Genomic DNA, 16491 nt, shown 5'->3' with positions numbered 1-16491 from the left:
TTTTGGTCTTTTTCATTATTAATAGATTCACAAAAAAAAAATCTTGTTTTCATAATGGTGTGTGTGTGTGTGTCAAATTTTGAGGAAAAATCATTCAATTTCGGAATGAGGCTGAAATAAAAAAATGCGGAAAAAGTAAAACACTGAATACTTTCTGGATGCACTGTGGCTCTTTTAATAATTCCCACAGCTACATTAACAGTAACAAATTATATACTTGAAAGCCTTTATGCGAACATGCTAACGTGACATGTGGGTTGTACCTCAATGGCGTCATCATACGTCTTGCGTGCTTCCGTGTCCGTTTTGTCTGACATGAGCCATGCCTTCAGCAGGTATTCGTAAAAGCTGTCCCCCAGCCCGCCAACCGAAGTGTGATCTGTAGACAGCAAAAAGCACAGTGAATAATTTGATTTAGCGATGCCTTCCAAGATACCCTTTTGCAAGCTTTTAAAGTCCATCACCGCTTCATCTTCCCCTGAGTTAGGATACCCCATTCTCCTATGCACACATCCTCAAAAACAAATCACCCAAAGTTTATAGCCAAAAAAGGCATAACATGTGACTAAGCAATTAAAAATTTCCAACAGTGGACTTTTGTATTAATTAAATTAATCAATTTATATCAAAGACAGCTAAAAGCTCAAATTTGAGGCAAGTGGTTCACTAATACAACTGCTTGTTATAAAAAGGAGAGTAAATCAGTTATTTTGCATTTTCCAGTAGTTTTTTTTTTTACACTTGCATGACAGTCAACAATGCTACAAATGAGATGTGAACTGCATCTGCAACAACTTTTGTTCAAGAGTGTTTTATGATTTTCATGTTATCTTAGCTATTAACATTGTTTTGTTTTTACACTTGTGTGAGCAAGAAAAATGTTAAAACTTAAAATGTTTTAAAACATTTCTTGTACAGTCAGTTAATAAATATTTCATAATAGCGATGGTTAACCCTGAAATGGATGTCTATTCCATTATTTTCCTCTTGGGATTTTTTTGTATTTTGAAATGGTTGGTACTGTTTTTTTATAAATACAAAATAATAATCCCAGAATGAATGGATTGCACTTTCCAATGTCCACAGTATGTTAGTATAACAATTAAAGTACAACAATACACAAATATGCTCCTTAATCTTCCATGCTAAGTCTGGTCTGCCCTGTCTTTATTACTAAATCAACTTTTTGGGGGGGAAAATTAATATTTTTTAACATCACATTTACTTTAACTTGAGACAAAAATTACAGTCCCAGCAATTGACCATGTGAAGTGATGCATGTATTATGTGATGTGACCGCTAGGTGACACCACACCATTAAAGTGACTTAATGAGCTTTGTGGTGACTTTGCACTTCCAAACCATCCAGTCGAGCATTAATCAAAAGCTAATACAATACAATACAATCCTGTACTGTTGTGCTGTTGATTTTTAAAAAGTTCCAAAAAAACCTCATTAATTTAACACAACAATCATCAGTAGACCTAATTTTACTGCTTTTATATACTTTAGATAGCCAAGACACTTTTTTCAAGTACTGTTCACATTGTCTTTTAAAAAAGTACATTTCATTGGAAATCATTGTACTTTCATTGCTTATAACGTCCAAAAACGGTGATCAATTGGCACCAAAATTCATGTGGACATCCTTACTAATGACCACTTCAACATATCAAAAGGATTAACCTCTCTGTGGCCGATTTATATGAGGATGAGGAAATGTGGAAGTGAGCAGAACTACATAGATTTATGCTGGGACGAGCGCACACTGCTTCTTTGCTATATATATATATAAAAAAAAAAAAAAAACACGCTTCTTTGCTGATCACAGTTAGGACGGGCGAGGCATTTAACACCAGTCAAGATATTTACAGAGACTGAAGTGGGATGGAGTGGACATGCACATTTATTTGGATGAGGAATGCCCCCAGTTTTGCGGCCACACTCGGCTGCGCAGTCAGCCTCCTCGGTGGAACTTTTTGTTTGCTGAACATTGACGCTTGTTCGATGAGGTGTTACCTCACTCTCACACTTTTATACTTTCACAGGTTGAAGTGGACAAGAGTAACCGAACTGACAAAGCGAGCAATATTACCTCGCTTGGCTCCCTCCAGTGACGTAGACAGCTGAGACCGAAAACATAACATAAGCCACGCCCCAAAAAGGGCCGGGGCAATTTGTCGTAAAGCTAATCACACAAAAAGCCCATAAATCACTACAGAGTCTTTTGAGGTGGGCATTTTAGTACTGATGTCATTTTTACATGCAAACCTATTATATAAGTGCCAATGTTAAGCTCATCCAAGTGTCCCTTTAATTTATATTCCACAAACTCAAAATTAATCAGAACGCCCCGTTTCAACTAGTGGGCCTGCATAGAACATATTCTTGTTTGCGTTGACTTCTCCTTTAAAGAGAATGTTTATGTATGTTATCTGACGGAAATGTGCTGCTTTTAATATAGTAACATGACAACAACGATATCGTGGAAATTTTAATATTGCGATATAGTTATCGTTACATCCCATTCATTTTGGATGAGACTTTTTTAAATATACAGCACTGAAGCTGTGCCAGACTGGGATGATGCAACGTTGAGCCAGGAGTTGACTGTCGTTTGCATTTGCTTGCTGGTAATACTGTGTGTGACGTGAAGCTGCCAAAAACTGATTACTAAGGTGGGAATACTGTATCCCCTCTATTCCATTTATTCTTATCACAGACAACAAATTATTCTCTTTGCTGTCCTAACACTTGTGTTTTTAAAAAAAACAACTAAACCAGAACATGTCAATATTACCAAACAAATGTACTCACGTTGGCCCCAGCGACCTGTACGAGGGTTAAGGTAGTTTGGGTAGAGCCCATTTGGTCGATCCATTTTGGCTAGTAGCTTTCGGATGTGCATTACCTGCGAAAGTGATACATAACATAAGGAATTTTATTCCTTGGTGCCGATATTTTTTCAAACACATTTTTAAAATTTGAACTGTATTTGGAATCAATAAATGACTTATTAACAACAAAAGTAGGTGTCTTGTAAATTCAGAATGTTGGTTTGAAAATTCGCAAGGTTAGAGGGTTTTTTATGCTCTTTCAACAGTGACATATGACAAGATGGCACCAAAGCCCTGGCTAATACTGTAGGAAAGTAGTAAGTGGTATCAAAAATGTATGATGCAAATCAATGAGAGACAAACATCTTTGTATGTCAGGGCGGACTTAAGTTTAGCCTGGGTTGGTACTGAACGCTACAGAGAGTCTTGTTCGCGTTACCTTCTGGTAGTAGACAGGGTTTCCTGTCAGGTATGTGAGGTGAACAAACTCCATGTGCAGTGTTCCAAATTCCGCCAGGATGCTGCTGCCGGCCGATGCCCAACCCCAATTACGACCAACACCACTGAGGGAATAAATGAGGTTATTTTTAACACGTTGCAGGGACTTCACCTGTCAAATCAGGGGGCAAGCTGCTTTGGAGAGGGAATGTGAGCGACACCGTTGAGTTTCCTTGGTGACATGACTCACCTCTTCAGATTGACCATGGCCCAGGGGATCCCTGTTGGGGTGTTGAAGGCAGGCAGCAGCTTCTCTGCAAGCTGCACCGCCTTTAACTTGAACATCTAAAGGAGACAAGAAGTGGATTAAAACGATCAAGATGATAAGGTCATATTTGATCTTTTTTTTGGTGAGATTTATATGATTTGCAAACATCTTATAGTTGTGGTAAATAATGTGCTCTACATTTGTGAATTTGAACATGTACAAAATGATTATTGATCCGTTTAAAAGGAGGAAATAATGGAGATTTAAATAACCGATGTGATGGTAGAACCTTGGCTATCATTAACACTTTATTAGGTGTTTTAGATATGCTTGAAATAACATTTTATTATATTTATTTAAAAATTCATGCATTTTCACAAGTGTTACAAATGTTAAAATACAATAAAAGCCCCTTTTAATTTCAATGAAAAATGATAGCCGAATGTTGCCGTCCAACAAAACACATGACACCAAATTTTTGCATATTTTTTCTTCTTTCATCACAATATTGATATGAAAACAAAAAAAGTAGGTTTTGTGTTTTTCCTAACAAATTTTCCCTTAGCAAATAATGGATATAGAAACATCTGCAATCTCCTGCAGGGCAAATCCATCATAAAACTTTGTTATAAATTACATTGCAACATTCTAGATTGTCAATCAAGTGTTAAAAAAAAGAAAATCAGCTTTAAATACTAAAACGATAAAACACTACACTCTCAACGTAAAGGTGTGTGTGTGTGTATATTAAAGGTGGGATGGCTTTTGAAAACTGTCCGAACCATTTGGTCCGAGAGTTTCGGTTCGGTTCGAAAATGCTCCGTTTGGTCCATATAGGCACATGCACCTCTTTTGTTATTGGGAGCCTTGGAGTGCTCTTTGAATGGCCGCGAAATCGAAAAAACTATATATATATAAATCAATCAGTTGCATCATTATTTTGGATTTGTAGTATCGCACGATGAGCAAAAACATTTGAAAGGGCGACACACAACAGTAAGTGTTGCTCACTGCACGACTCTAAAGAACAACAAAAACTACTGCTCAGAAACAGACGAGTGCAATCATTTTCAAATTGTTTCGTCCCTCTATGACTCTTGGTCTCTTCGCACTTGCAGGATTAAATTTGTGCGGATGGGATGAATTCCCAGAAAGCGGATTTAGAATTGTAACAGACAGTGAGGAAGTGAAGTGGCTATTTTAAATGGCCCATCTGACATTATCGCGGCCAAAGTGAGCTGGATTTCTACAAACAAGTAATGGTCCTTTGAAGGTGCTTTTGGGAAGGGGCAGCCAAACGGTACACTGATGTTCCAGTTAGAGGCACCGGGGAGCTGTAATCCACAGCACAAACGCATCCTAAAAGACGACAGTAATCCCGTTATTACACACGGTAATATCATTTATGAACTGCAAACCGGTGGCAAGATGCAGGATTATCAAGCAGGTGATGACAAACATGATTTCTTTTCTTGACAGCAGTTGACAAAAAAGAAGAGAAAACATGGATTGACCTCACGACGTTACTGGGTAAAACTCGAAAAGAAATCAACCCAGAGGAATCAATGTAGGGTTTTTGTAATTTTGTATTTGACTACAAATTTGGGGAAAATTTGCCTCTAAACTCTGAAGTCAATTACAAAACTTGCCATGGAAGATTTACAGACATGCATTTTGCTTTTTCTTTGGTTCTGTTGCAAAAGACATTCCCCAAAAAAGTAAGAGCCTAAAAATGGTTGTTAAGAAAGCCCAAAAGAGAATACATAAAGAACACATTCAAAGTAGACACAGTAGAGTTTCAGATTTGTCTCCAAATGCTAAATTGCATTATAAATAAAATCTACTCTTATTATTAAGAGTAAATGGTGCACATTTCACACAGCGAATGAGGAAAAGACATTTAAAAGCAAAGTAAATCAACAAAAAGTATCTTACTAAAATTACCAAAAGAGCATGCAGTGTAAGAAAAAGATTTTGGAAATCATGAATGCTGTGAAAGACTTTATCTCCAGTCTTTTCGAAACTGTCTGAAGGGCAAGACTGGCTGAAATGTAATTTTCGGAACCTAAATGAGAATAAAACTGAAGTGATTGTGTTTGGTGAACCTGACCATGCCATTGAACTTGGTGTTCCCTCACAGTTGTTGTGCAAAGAACCCTGGCGTCATGATTGACAGTTCTTTTAAACTGGATAAGCAAACCAGCGCAGTGGTAAAAGCAAGCGTCTTTCAGCTGCCACTGATTGCCAAAGTGAAATCTCACTTGCCTTCTGATCAATTCATACATGTATTACACCATGTCTAGATTACTGCAGTTCCTTTCATTATGGCCTAGATGCATTATCTTTGCTTGCAGCTGGTTCAGAATGCGGCTGCTTGCCCCCTGACAGGGAGAAGGCGTTTTGATCACGTCATTCCTGCGCTGCAGTCACTTCGTTGGCTCCCTGTGTCCTTCAGGATTCAATTAAAATTGTGTTGAAATCTCTGAATTGCCTGGCTTCTGTATACAGTGCTGCTCGATCGTTTAAGAATGTCTTGAGCAATTTAGATTTTCCAATTGTTTCAATCTGATTTTGTTGTTAAATCCAAGCCATTATATTTCATATGAAATAACAGGTGTCGGTTTAGCAATTCAATGCATTTTTCTTTTGATTCATTGTGTAGTCAAGATTAAATTAAGAGTTTTTTGGTCAATTTATGTAGGTGCAAAAGTAAGTGAACCCTGGGGTGCATTGCTTAAAACAAGCAGTCAAGTAGAATCAGGTGGGACAAATTGGTAGCTTCCGGAGTTTCCTAAACGCAACATACTCATAGCTGCTCTGCCATTGGCTAACCTAGCATCTTCCTGGCATCCCATTGGCTAAGAGGGACCTCTACCGTATGTGTCTATGTGTGCAGATAGACAGGTAGATAGATATGTCTATGCAGCGTCCTCGTCATTCGCCCCTCGGGCCATGAGGTGTTCCGATACTTTTACGTTGAATTAGAAACGGGGAAAAGAAATAAAGGACAAAATCGATTTTTTTGTCCATACAAACAAGGCAAGAGATAATAGAAAAGTATGAAAGGGGGATGCGTTTGGTTGATCTCGCCAAAGAATATGACTGTAATGTATCCACAGTCGCCACGTTATTGAATCAGTTCTTTACAAAACGCCAGGCAAAAACCACTTCTGAGAGAGAACATGAACCAAAGAGGGCAAAAGGCAATGAGGACAGCAATTAAAAGGTAAACGACCAAAATGAGGACCAAAATGCATGGCGAGGCTGCATTCAGCCATTTTGGTCCTCACCTTTGGAATAGCCTGCCAGAGGATGTCAGGTCTGCAGAGACTGTTGATATTTTTAAGAGAAAGCTCAAGACACACCTTTTTAGTTTGGCTTTCAACAACTTTTAAATAATTTATCTTTTCTTTTGATTGAAGATAATTCTATGTTTTGCTTTGAATGTTTTAAAGCACTTTGAGTTGCATTTTTATGTATGAAAAGTGCTATATAAATAAAATGTGATTGATTGATTGATTGACCATAATTTTTTTATCTTTATTCTATGTTTTTTACATTATGCACAACTCTCATTTATTGTGCAATAATCTAATTGTAACATGTATTTGTTACATGTTTTCATGCATTTTTATGCTTTATAAAACATTTATGTCTCAATATTGGGGGCCTTGGAACGGATTAGGGCATTTATATGGAAAACGCGTCTCTACTTACAAAATTTTCTACTTAAGAACTTTCTTCCAGAACCAATTAATTTCGTAAGTAGAGGTACCACTGTAAATCCTATAGAAATGCTGAGGCGGGACCTAAAGTGGGCAGTTCAAGCCAGACGCCTGTCTAATCTCTCAAATGGCTGTGTTCTTCAAGGAAGAGTGAGCAAAAATCCCCCAAAGTAAATGTGAAAGACTGATAAGTCACTACAGAAACCGTTTGGTTGAGTTATCACTGCAAAAGGAGGTGCAATATTCTATTAAGTGAAGAGGTTCACATACTTTTACGCCCATGAAATTTGAGTTTTTCCTAATATAAATAACTTTTGTTAAATAACAAATGACAATATTTCCATTCTTTTTGTTTGAGTCCATTATTTTCAACACCAGCATTGTGGATTGGGGTATGACTCAACATTAAGAGTATTTTAATATTTTTTACAAAAAATCGGACCATCCCTGCAGGGTTCACAAACTTCTGCGCAGCTCTGTGCCTGTTTGAAATGTGTTTGTATGCTCATGGTCATTTGATTAGCTGTTGTTAACCTATCCATGTTCAAGGCTACAACACGGCGGTGACAGGGTGTTTGCAGTCGCAGGACCTAAACTTTGGAATGAGCTCCCTTTGAACAATAGTTCTGCTTTATCTATTAAGTATTTTAAGTCACTCTTAAAAACACATTTATTTGCGTTGGCGCTTAACACGAGATGAGTTGGACATTTGCACCTTTTTGTTTTAATTTGTATTGCTTTATCTATTTTGTTTTTTTCCACTGTGTTATCTTTAAATGTGTGTAGAATATTGGGCAGTGTTTACTGTATTTTAAATGTGCTATATAAATAAACCTTGACCTTGCCCTTAATCTTAGGTATGGGAAAAGAGCATAGTTATTTTAACCTGGTTTTAAAAGCATTTACATTATTCGTATGTTTTGAATTCATATTATTCACTGATAAATGGTCAACAAATATTTTGAAAGTTTCAAAGGTTTTAGGGTATTTTGATGTCACTGAATCTAAAAATAACAATTTTTTCCAAATTGGCGATAGTTTTTCAGATTTCATATTTTTGTTGAACAAAAGTGCTAAAAAGTCACAAATTTTGACATTGGTATTCTCTCCATGTTACAACATTGATGCTGTATCTGTCTTTTCAAGCATGTTCATACAGTATTATTTCATTTTTGATGCAATATCATGAAAGAAGGCAATCATTATCGCAGAGAGCCTTCTATATGCAAATCATATCATGTGAAAAGTCAAGCAAAAATTCAGAAAAGGCAATATTAGCAGTAAACAGCAAGCTTGTTTCACTGTTATTGGACAATAAACGACAAGCATTTTTGAGATTGAGCATTTTTTAAACGAATTATGATTCAATCAATTGGCAAAAATATTGATCGCTCCAATTCAAAGAAACAGATGTCATTTTCAGACTCAGCAGCTCAGAATTACAGAGACACCAATAAAATATTTTTGGCACTTTTCAAATTAAGCAGCAAAATGCACTTGTTTTTAGCCATCTCTGGGGGTGCCCATTTTGTCTTCTGTCGACTGAAAATGACATCACAACTGCTCACAACGACCAATCACGGCTCAGATTCAGAAAACAGGTCAGCCAGAGATGGCTAAAAACGAGTGGATTAACACTTATTCCACAAACGCAATATTTATCACAATACCCTGTTTCAACTAGTGGGCTTGCATAGAACATATTCTTGAAAAAAAAAAATGTTTTGGTTGACTTCCGCTTTAAGGCTGATTTTTGGGGGGCGTATTATACTGGGTCATGTGTTATTAACAGGATTTTACGGTACTTAATCATACTAATTAAAAAAAGGTCACATTAACTGGCTGCACAAGCGCGAGTGGACGAAAGGTTTACTCACACAGCGGTAGCTGCTTAGGTCCGAAAACCTTATTGGTGGAAGGGATGACAAACCGTACAGAAAGCACATGCACGTCTACAGTAATGGATTGTACTAAAGCGATTAACGGGTAGACTATGCAGTGTCCTGAATGGGTGGTTGGTAAAGGAGGCCCCTGGGGGACATCAGGGGAAACAGGATGAATTTGCCCACTGTATTGTGCAGGTTAATGTATGTTATCTTCATGCCGCTTCTGCCTTCTACTGCAGCTCATCTATTGTTTGCCATTTAACGACCTTGCGCCCTACATAGGCAGAGGGTTCGAAAGAGATTCCGGCCACTTTGGAAGAGAAAATGTTAGAATTTGGGTTGTTGTTTGAGTGTCTGATCTCGTCGATGTGAAACAAATTAGTACATGAAGCCTTGACTGTATTTGCCTTCGCTCCGCCAGACAATCATTACTGCGTGTTAGCTAAGCGTGTCACCCCCAAGAGGAAGACTGAAAATAGACCAGAGCTGAATTTCTTGTTTGCTAGCGGGCCGATCCGAATGTGGGGCATCCACGAGAGCGTAATTTGCCAGCAGCTCCAAAATATGTTAATTAATTCATAGTGAGACCATGTTTCCACAATCCCTTGCCCGAACTGGACTCGTTATCCTATACTAAGGGTACCCTTCAGACTTGATGAGTTGATGAGTTTGTAAACAACATCTATGTCCAATGAATGTGGTACGTGTTATAAAAAAAATAGTATAATTTCCAAGCGTACCAAAATGCATCACAGCAATTCATTTGATGTTGTACATCTCTTGACTATATAAAGGGGTGCACTTAAAAACTCTAAAACTCATAAAAACTCAAATGAGAGCCAGGGGTGCTCATTTTTTTCCAGACCGACCGACCTCTTGGAAGACTTGGGGCTCATCTGGGCAGGGCAAGGTTTATCGATAATATGTGTAAATATGTCATTTTAATATAACTGAATAAAACAAAAACAAAGAAAATGATGTGAGCGGTAACAACAAGATATCACAATATCATTACGTTTTCCCACACCTTGCAGACAATCTACAAGTTCTTGTCAGGTGATTGACTTTCTTTTCCTTCAAATAGTCTTTCTGTAATAACCATAAAGACACCTACAGTAAACGATTGTAGAACATGGGTCATCAACACGGTGGCCTGTTCTAAAAATAGCACACCAGTGCTGAGACATTGTGATTTTCAACGACTGTTGTATAAGTGATCATCTGAAAATGCAAACACTGCAAAGATTTATAGATATAGTGTTGCACATTGGATATTTATATGTTTCCTAATTATTACTAGAAATCATTAACTTGATCAGTGTCTTTCCATAAATGTATTAGAGGTGCAGCGATTAATCGACAAGTAATCCATGATCAAATTTAATCGATTACTTAGATACCTTTTTTGATTTAAAATGGTCCAAATCCTCTGAATTTCAGCTTCTCAGCAGTAAATATTGTCCTTCGTGAAAGCAGATTGATCATCTTTGTGTTGAATCAGAATAAAATATTTACTTTGGAAAACAATGATTAATATTTTTGCCTATTTTCTAACATGTTACGGACCAAACCAGTAACTGAATCATAATTTATGTTTGTCCATTTTATACATTGTCGATTTGAAATAATATCCTGTTTTTGCAAAAAGAGATGAAAATTAAATGTTTTTTGTAATCCAATTAATCAATTATTCAATAAAATAATCCTCAGGTTAATCAATTCGTAAAACAATGGTTTGTTGTTGGCTTAAAATGAACATCATTAATTAATTACAACATACAATAATAACATGATTAAAGATCATTTGACCGAATTTCAGAAATGTTTATCAAACTGGTAGCCATTCGTATTAATCAGTAGCCAAGAAGTAGCACTTGATTTAAAAAAAAAATAAAATAAAAAAAAAAATAAAAAAGAAGCTAACTCCTGCTGTAGAATGTTTTCCTTGGTGAGGCAAAAGTCATGAATCCTCTGAAGGAGCCTAACGTATCGTACTACCAAGTGTAGCTTGCAACAAGGTCCAAAGCAATAGCAACAGTCAACAGCAAGAAACTGACTTGTTTAATTTCAAAACCATCCTGATTTTCCATAAGGCATAATCGTAAAAAATAAAATATAAAAAAAATAAAAAATAAAATAAAAATCACCTTTGTCCAAATATTTCGGCATCTAAATGCACGTTGTCTGTGTTTTGTTATGGAAGAACCACAAGTGAGAACTGACCTCTTGTCCAGAGAGATAGTAAGCTGCCAGCAGGCCACCGATGAAGCGGATGTTGACCTCAAACACAGACACCTCGACATTCTGGAAAAAAGGGAACCAACAAAATAGTCAAGTAGGCCGATAACAGATATTTGGAGCCGATATTCATTTTCAGTAAAAAGCAAAATATTGAACGACATTAAAACGCTTTGTTTGAACGTATTTAAATGTATTTATTCTAATTATAATTTGTTCAAAATATACATCTTTGTTATCAAATTCTAACAAAGTTCAATGAGCTTCCAGGGCCATCAGCAACAACAGCCAACAATAGCTCCCTATATTTCTGCAGTAAATAAAGTTCTCCAAAATTTCAAAATGAGAGAAATGTTAAAATGTCTTTTAATTTCAAACAAAAATAAAAAGTTGCAGAATGTTGCCAGGGTCAGTAAAATCTCTTGTACATTTAACTGAATATTTACACAAATAGTTCCTTGAAGTTAAGAAAGTTTTAAATTGATTTATTATCTGCCATCATATGTTTAAAAAATGTCGATACCGATATTCGTCAAAATGCTGAACAAACATCGGTGCCCGGGCCGATAATCTGTCCATCCCTAATAAGCATTTAAAAATTTTTTTTTTTGTTAACGCGAACAACGTGGCGGTGAACAGAAAGCGGCTAGTGTCCTAATGAGCGAGTTCATTTGGATTTGGCTCGAGTTTAATGTCAGACAGTGAGCAACTGTGCGCAGCAAAGTATGTTTAGGGGCTGTTAAAACCTAGCGAGTAGCACAACCAAGTTATTTTAGCATGTAAAGTACACACAAGGCAACAAATGTTATTAGTGTGTGTGTGGCAAGGGAGTCAAAGCTCCCACTAAGCAACAGACGAGCAGAATGAATTCACGTTTATGTCCACTTTCTATGTTTTCATTGTCAAGTAACAGTGACTTTCTACATGACTACTTGTGGTGATTTAAATTCACAGTAAGAGACCATACGGAAGTTTAAAGATTGCGACAGCATTAACTCTCTTATCTCCGAGTGCCCCATGGCTTTTCAGTGTAGGGTTCACTCTGGGAAGGGCATGCAATATGAAGCCCCATGTTGTTGATGGTCTGATTTGACTTGTCAAAAAATGTCATTAATTAAAAGTAGTCAACCTAGCTGGCATGTAACAAGAGTGCTAATTAGTCTTTGCAGCATTTTGTTGACAGTGTTGGGACGACAATTTATTTTGTGTAGAAGAAGTGCCTTTCATTCAAGTTTTGTCCGGTGATAGTTTAGTTGTTACATATTAATCCCAAAGGGATTATTTTTTATGCTGTTGAAAATTGAAAATTATTATTTTATTATGTTGAAAATTATTATTTTATTATTTATTTTTTGTTAATTATTCTTTTTTAAATTATATTTATTTAATTATTATGATTATTGAAAAGTTTCTTTTTTTTTTTTTCTTTGTATTCAAAGGGAAAAAAAAAAATCAAAATCAGAAATTCGATTTTGCGGGTGGAGGTGGGAGGATCAGGATTTTATTTTAAGGTCCAATAACCTAATTCTGTTGGTATTGGCTAATGTGTGAAAATAGGTGGCTCTTGGCCTGAGGTTATGGATCAAATCGATCGGTTTCATGTTTTCGGTTTTCATCCCTATTAAACCTAATGAACCAGAAGGGATAAACCCTAATAATGAGTACATATCATTTTGTGAGGAAGCGGTCATAGTGAAAAAAGGCATGAAATTCTGCTTAGGGATGAGTTGCTGTGTATTATCAACGATAGTCAATAAATAATACTTAAATAAATAATTACTTTGCAAGTTGATTTACAGTGTGCATGCCTAAATGTTGAGCTTGTGACACTAAAATTTTAAATTAGGGGCTGTGGTCTTAGTAAAAATAATAATAATATAAAATTAAAAAAAAAAAAAAAGTTGTGTGGAGCCCCGATACAGTTGTAGTACTATGAAACAGTTGAAAGATTAAGAAATACTCAAATTATATGAGAAAATAAGAGGAAAGAGCACCGTTTTGTGGGACAACGTTGTACAAGCAGCAGAAGGGCTGGTTTTTTTTTTTTTTGTGTCTCAACTGAGGTAGTTTTGACTGGAGGTTGGCTCCAGAGCCGCATGTGCTTCTCTCATACCTTTGCTCTGGCTGTAAAAGTCATTTATTTGCATCTTAGTTTGTTCATATTTTAACATTTGAAGATCACGGTCATCTTCCAACATTAAAAGAAAACATTTGCTCAATATGTTGTATATATGTTTTGTAAGTCAATGACGGCACAGCTGCAGTCCATGTCCTTGGCAGACTAAAAGACAAATCCTGCATAAGTGGCACACCGTGCAACTCTAGTTCTTCGAGTAATTAAAGTGGGAAGTCAACCCAAACACAATTTTTGCCAGAATATGTTCTATGCAGGCCCACTAGTTGAAATACGCAGCAAATTAGTCATTTTAAGGAGCAATTTTTTTCAGGTTGATCCCTGGGACCTGAAGCAAGGTTTTTATTCAACAATAAAAATATGACAATATAGGTGATTCAAACAGTATATCATGCAAAAGTGGCAAATGCATCTTTGTACTGGTTGCGCAATGCAAGATGGCTTAATTAACCCCCCCCCAAAAAACAGGTGACTTTCTAATCTGTCTTCTAAGTTTAGTGTTAGATAATAGGAGAATGATAGCATCATATCTTGTTAGTCTCCTAGGTGGTTTTTAAATGGCTCTTTTTTTCATTTTATTTTTTTATCTGAGGCAAAAAAAAACGAGCGTGACGTTTCATTTGTAGAAACTGCTGATTGCTTGTATCCACCTCTCCTAAACGACGGCACCTCGGGAAAGGACAACGCAGCAGCCAGTTGACCTTGAGTTAAAATGGATTGGCACACTGTGGCCTTTCCCTGTCTGTCAGAGTAACTTTTAGCTGGGCTCCCTTCTTCGCCCCCCAGTGTGCAGCGAGGATTTTGTGCTGAAAACTGACAATTGGAGGAAAGAGGCGCAGAATGGCTGCGACATATATCTTTAAATTAAACAGTGGCGCAAAGTAGGGCAACATTGAGGAGTTTCAAAGGGCCTTAGTAATGAAGTTGGTATAAAGAGTTTGAACAGCGGGATGGCATAAAATTGGAAAATGGGGAAAATTGATAATGTGACGATTGGGCGGGCGACTCTTTAGATGGTACGCCATTATGAGCCTGTTCAAATTCTCTTTGCTTGGGGCCAACATGTATGAATTCAGTTTAACAGCCAATCACTAACAAAAAAGACTTTCAGTAAATGGTGTGAGTACTGAGAATATATATCGGCGCGGTCCGGCAGAAACGTGTGGACTCACTACACATGAGCAAGCGGAATGTCAAAACAGGAATAAAAACAAAATAATTTAACCCATTAAGGACGGGAGCGCATAACCGCATTTCTACCACAAGAGCCGGGAGCGCTATTGCGTCTTTCTACCCTTAAAGCCGAGAGCGTACACGTCATTTTCTTTTTATTATTTAATTATCGGTCTCGTAACCAATAAAATTAATCAGAATATACACAGGACGGTGTCGTAAGCCTGCAGAGGACTTTGTGGGAATTCTTGCGAGTCATAATGGCGGTCGACCGTCGATCGCGGTAGCTCTGAAATGAGTAACGGCAGTGATATAGACAACGCGCTTTTGGACTTTGAGCCAGTAGAACGTGATATGTAGTTAAGATACGCGTTTGTAGACAATGACAATACCGACGTCTTTGTAACAGAATAGAGGATCGTAATTACCACTCGATTTTTCACATTAAAAGTAGTGCGTACTTCTCTTGCACTGACATTTTTTTAACCTCTTCGATTGAAACAGTTAAGATGAATAAACTCAGGCCTGGGTGCAAGTCACATGTCAAAGCTCTCAAATTGTTTTGGAATTATGTTTCTGTCTGCTACAGGCGCTGAGATATTAATGATTGTGTAGGTGTTGAGTTTCTGGGAAAACTTCAGGTTTTCAAGGGTAATTACAAAGACGACCTTAGGTTTTGGGGAGCCATTGAGGCAGGTGCTTTAGATCTTAATGGGGTAAAAATATTTCAGATGAACAAGAGGGATCAAAGCTTTGGAAGTTGAATGGACAATGGTTGCATGAAAGCAGACTCCCATCGCAGACTACGCGTGTGCTGCACTGTTACACTATTCAGACAATAGCATACGTTTCATCACAATAGCCCAACAAGGCTAAAGCAAATAAGCTTGGGTGTTATCTTTGAAGAAAAACAACAGGAAATCAGTGCAGCTAATTTCACTGAGCGGGAGGCGACCGCCAAGCAGACAAAAATATACAAATAAGACCACACAAGCCAAGTTTTTGGTTGCAGTAATTACAGCCTCAAGTCTTTTTGAATATGATGCCACAAGCTTAACACACCTATTTTTGGGTAGTTTTGCCAATTATTCTTTGCAGCACCTCTCAATCTCTATCAGGTTGGAAGGGGAGCGTCGGTGCATTTTCCGATCCCTCCAGTGATGCTCTTTCAGATTCAAGTCTACGGTCTGGCTGGGCCACTCAAAGGACAGCCGCTGCTTTCGTTGTCTTTTCTGTGTGCTTAGGGTTTATGTCCTGTTGGAAGGTAAACCTTTGCCCCAGTCTGAGGTCCTGACCACTGTGGAGCAGTTTTCATCCAGGATGCCTCCGTACATTTTTCCTCATTCATATTTCCCTCAATCCTGACCAGTCTCCCAGTTCCTACCACTGAAAACCATACATCAACCACACACCAACAATGTGTTGTTTCCTGTTCCCTCCCAACATCATGCCTGGCATTCACGCCAAAGAGTTAAATCTATCTCTTCAGACCAGTGAATTTAGGTTCTCATGGTCAGAGTCCTTTAGGTGTGTTTTGGAAAACTCCAGGCGGGGGCTGTCACGTGTCGCTTACTAAGAATTGGCTCCCGTCTGACTATTTTACCCGACAGACCTGGTTGGTGGACTGCTGCAGCGATGGTTGTTTCTCCTCTATCTACAGAGGACTGCTGGAGCACTGACAGAGTGACCATCAAATTTTTGGTCCCCTCCCTGACTGAGGCCCTTCTCCCCCAATTGCTCAATTTAGTTCGACGGCCAGCTCTAGGCAGAGTTGCGGTGGTGTGGATTTTGT

The 16491-nt window shown here is 37.6% G+C and overlaps 1 protein-coding gene across 1 annotated transcript in view; it reads right to left on the bottom strand.

Annotated features, from left to right (window-relative positions):
• man1a2 (mannosidase, alpha, class 1A, member 2) overlaps positions 1-16491 on the bottom strand; it is a 43528-nt gene that overhangs the window by 9665 nt on the left and 17372 nt on the right. The window contains exons 6-10 of the mRNA XM_086052151.1: positions 11378-11458; positions 3526-3620; positions 3277-3400; positions 2818-2911; positions 264-379 (exon numbers count right to left, since the gene is read on the bottom strand). Coding sequence (XP_085908277.1) covers positions 264-379; positions 2818-2911; positions 3277-3400; positions 3526-3620; positions 11378-11458 — 510 coding nt within the window. The remainder of the gene's footprint in view (positions 1-263; positions 380-2817; positions 2912-3276; positions 3401-3525; positions 3621-11377; positions 11459-16491) is intronic.

Source organism: Filicampus tigris, chromosome 14 (genome assembly GCF_054856515.1).
Source record: "Filicampus tigris isolate MCC_2025a chromosome 14, RoL_Ftig_1.0, whole genome shotgun sequence".
Classification (NCBI taxonomy): domain Eukaryota; kingdom Metazoa; phylum Chordata; class Actinopteri; order Syngnathiformes; family Syngnathidae; genus Filicampus; species Filicampus tigris.
Note: the sequence above shows the minus strand (reverse complement) of the source record. Positions and strands in the feature narration are given on the sequence as shown.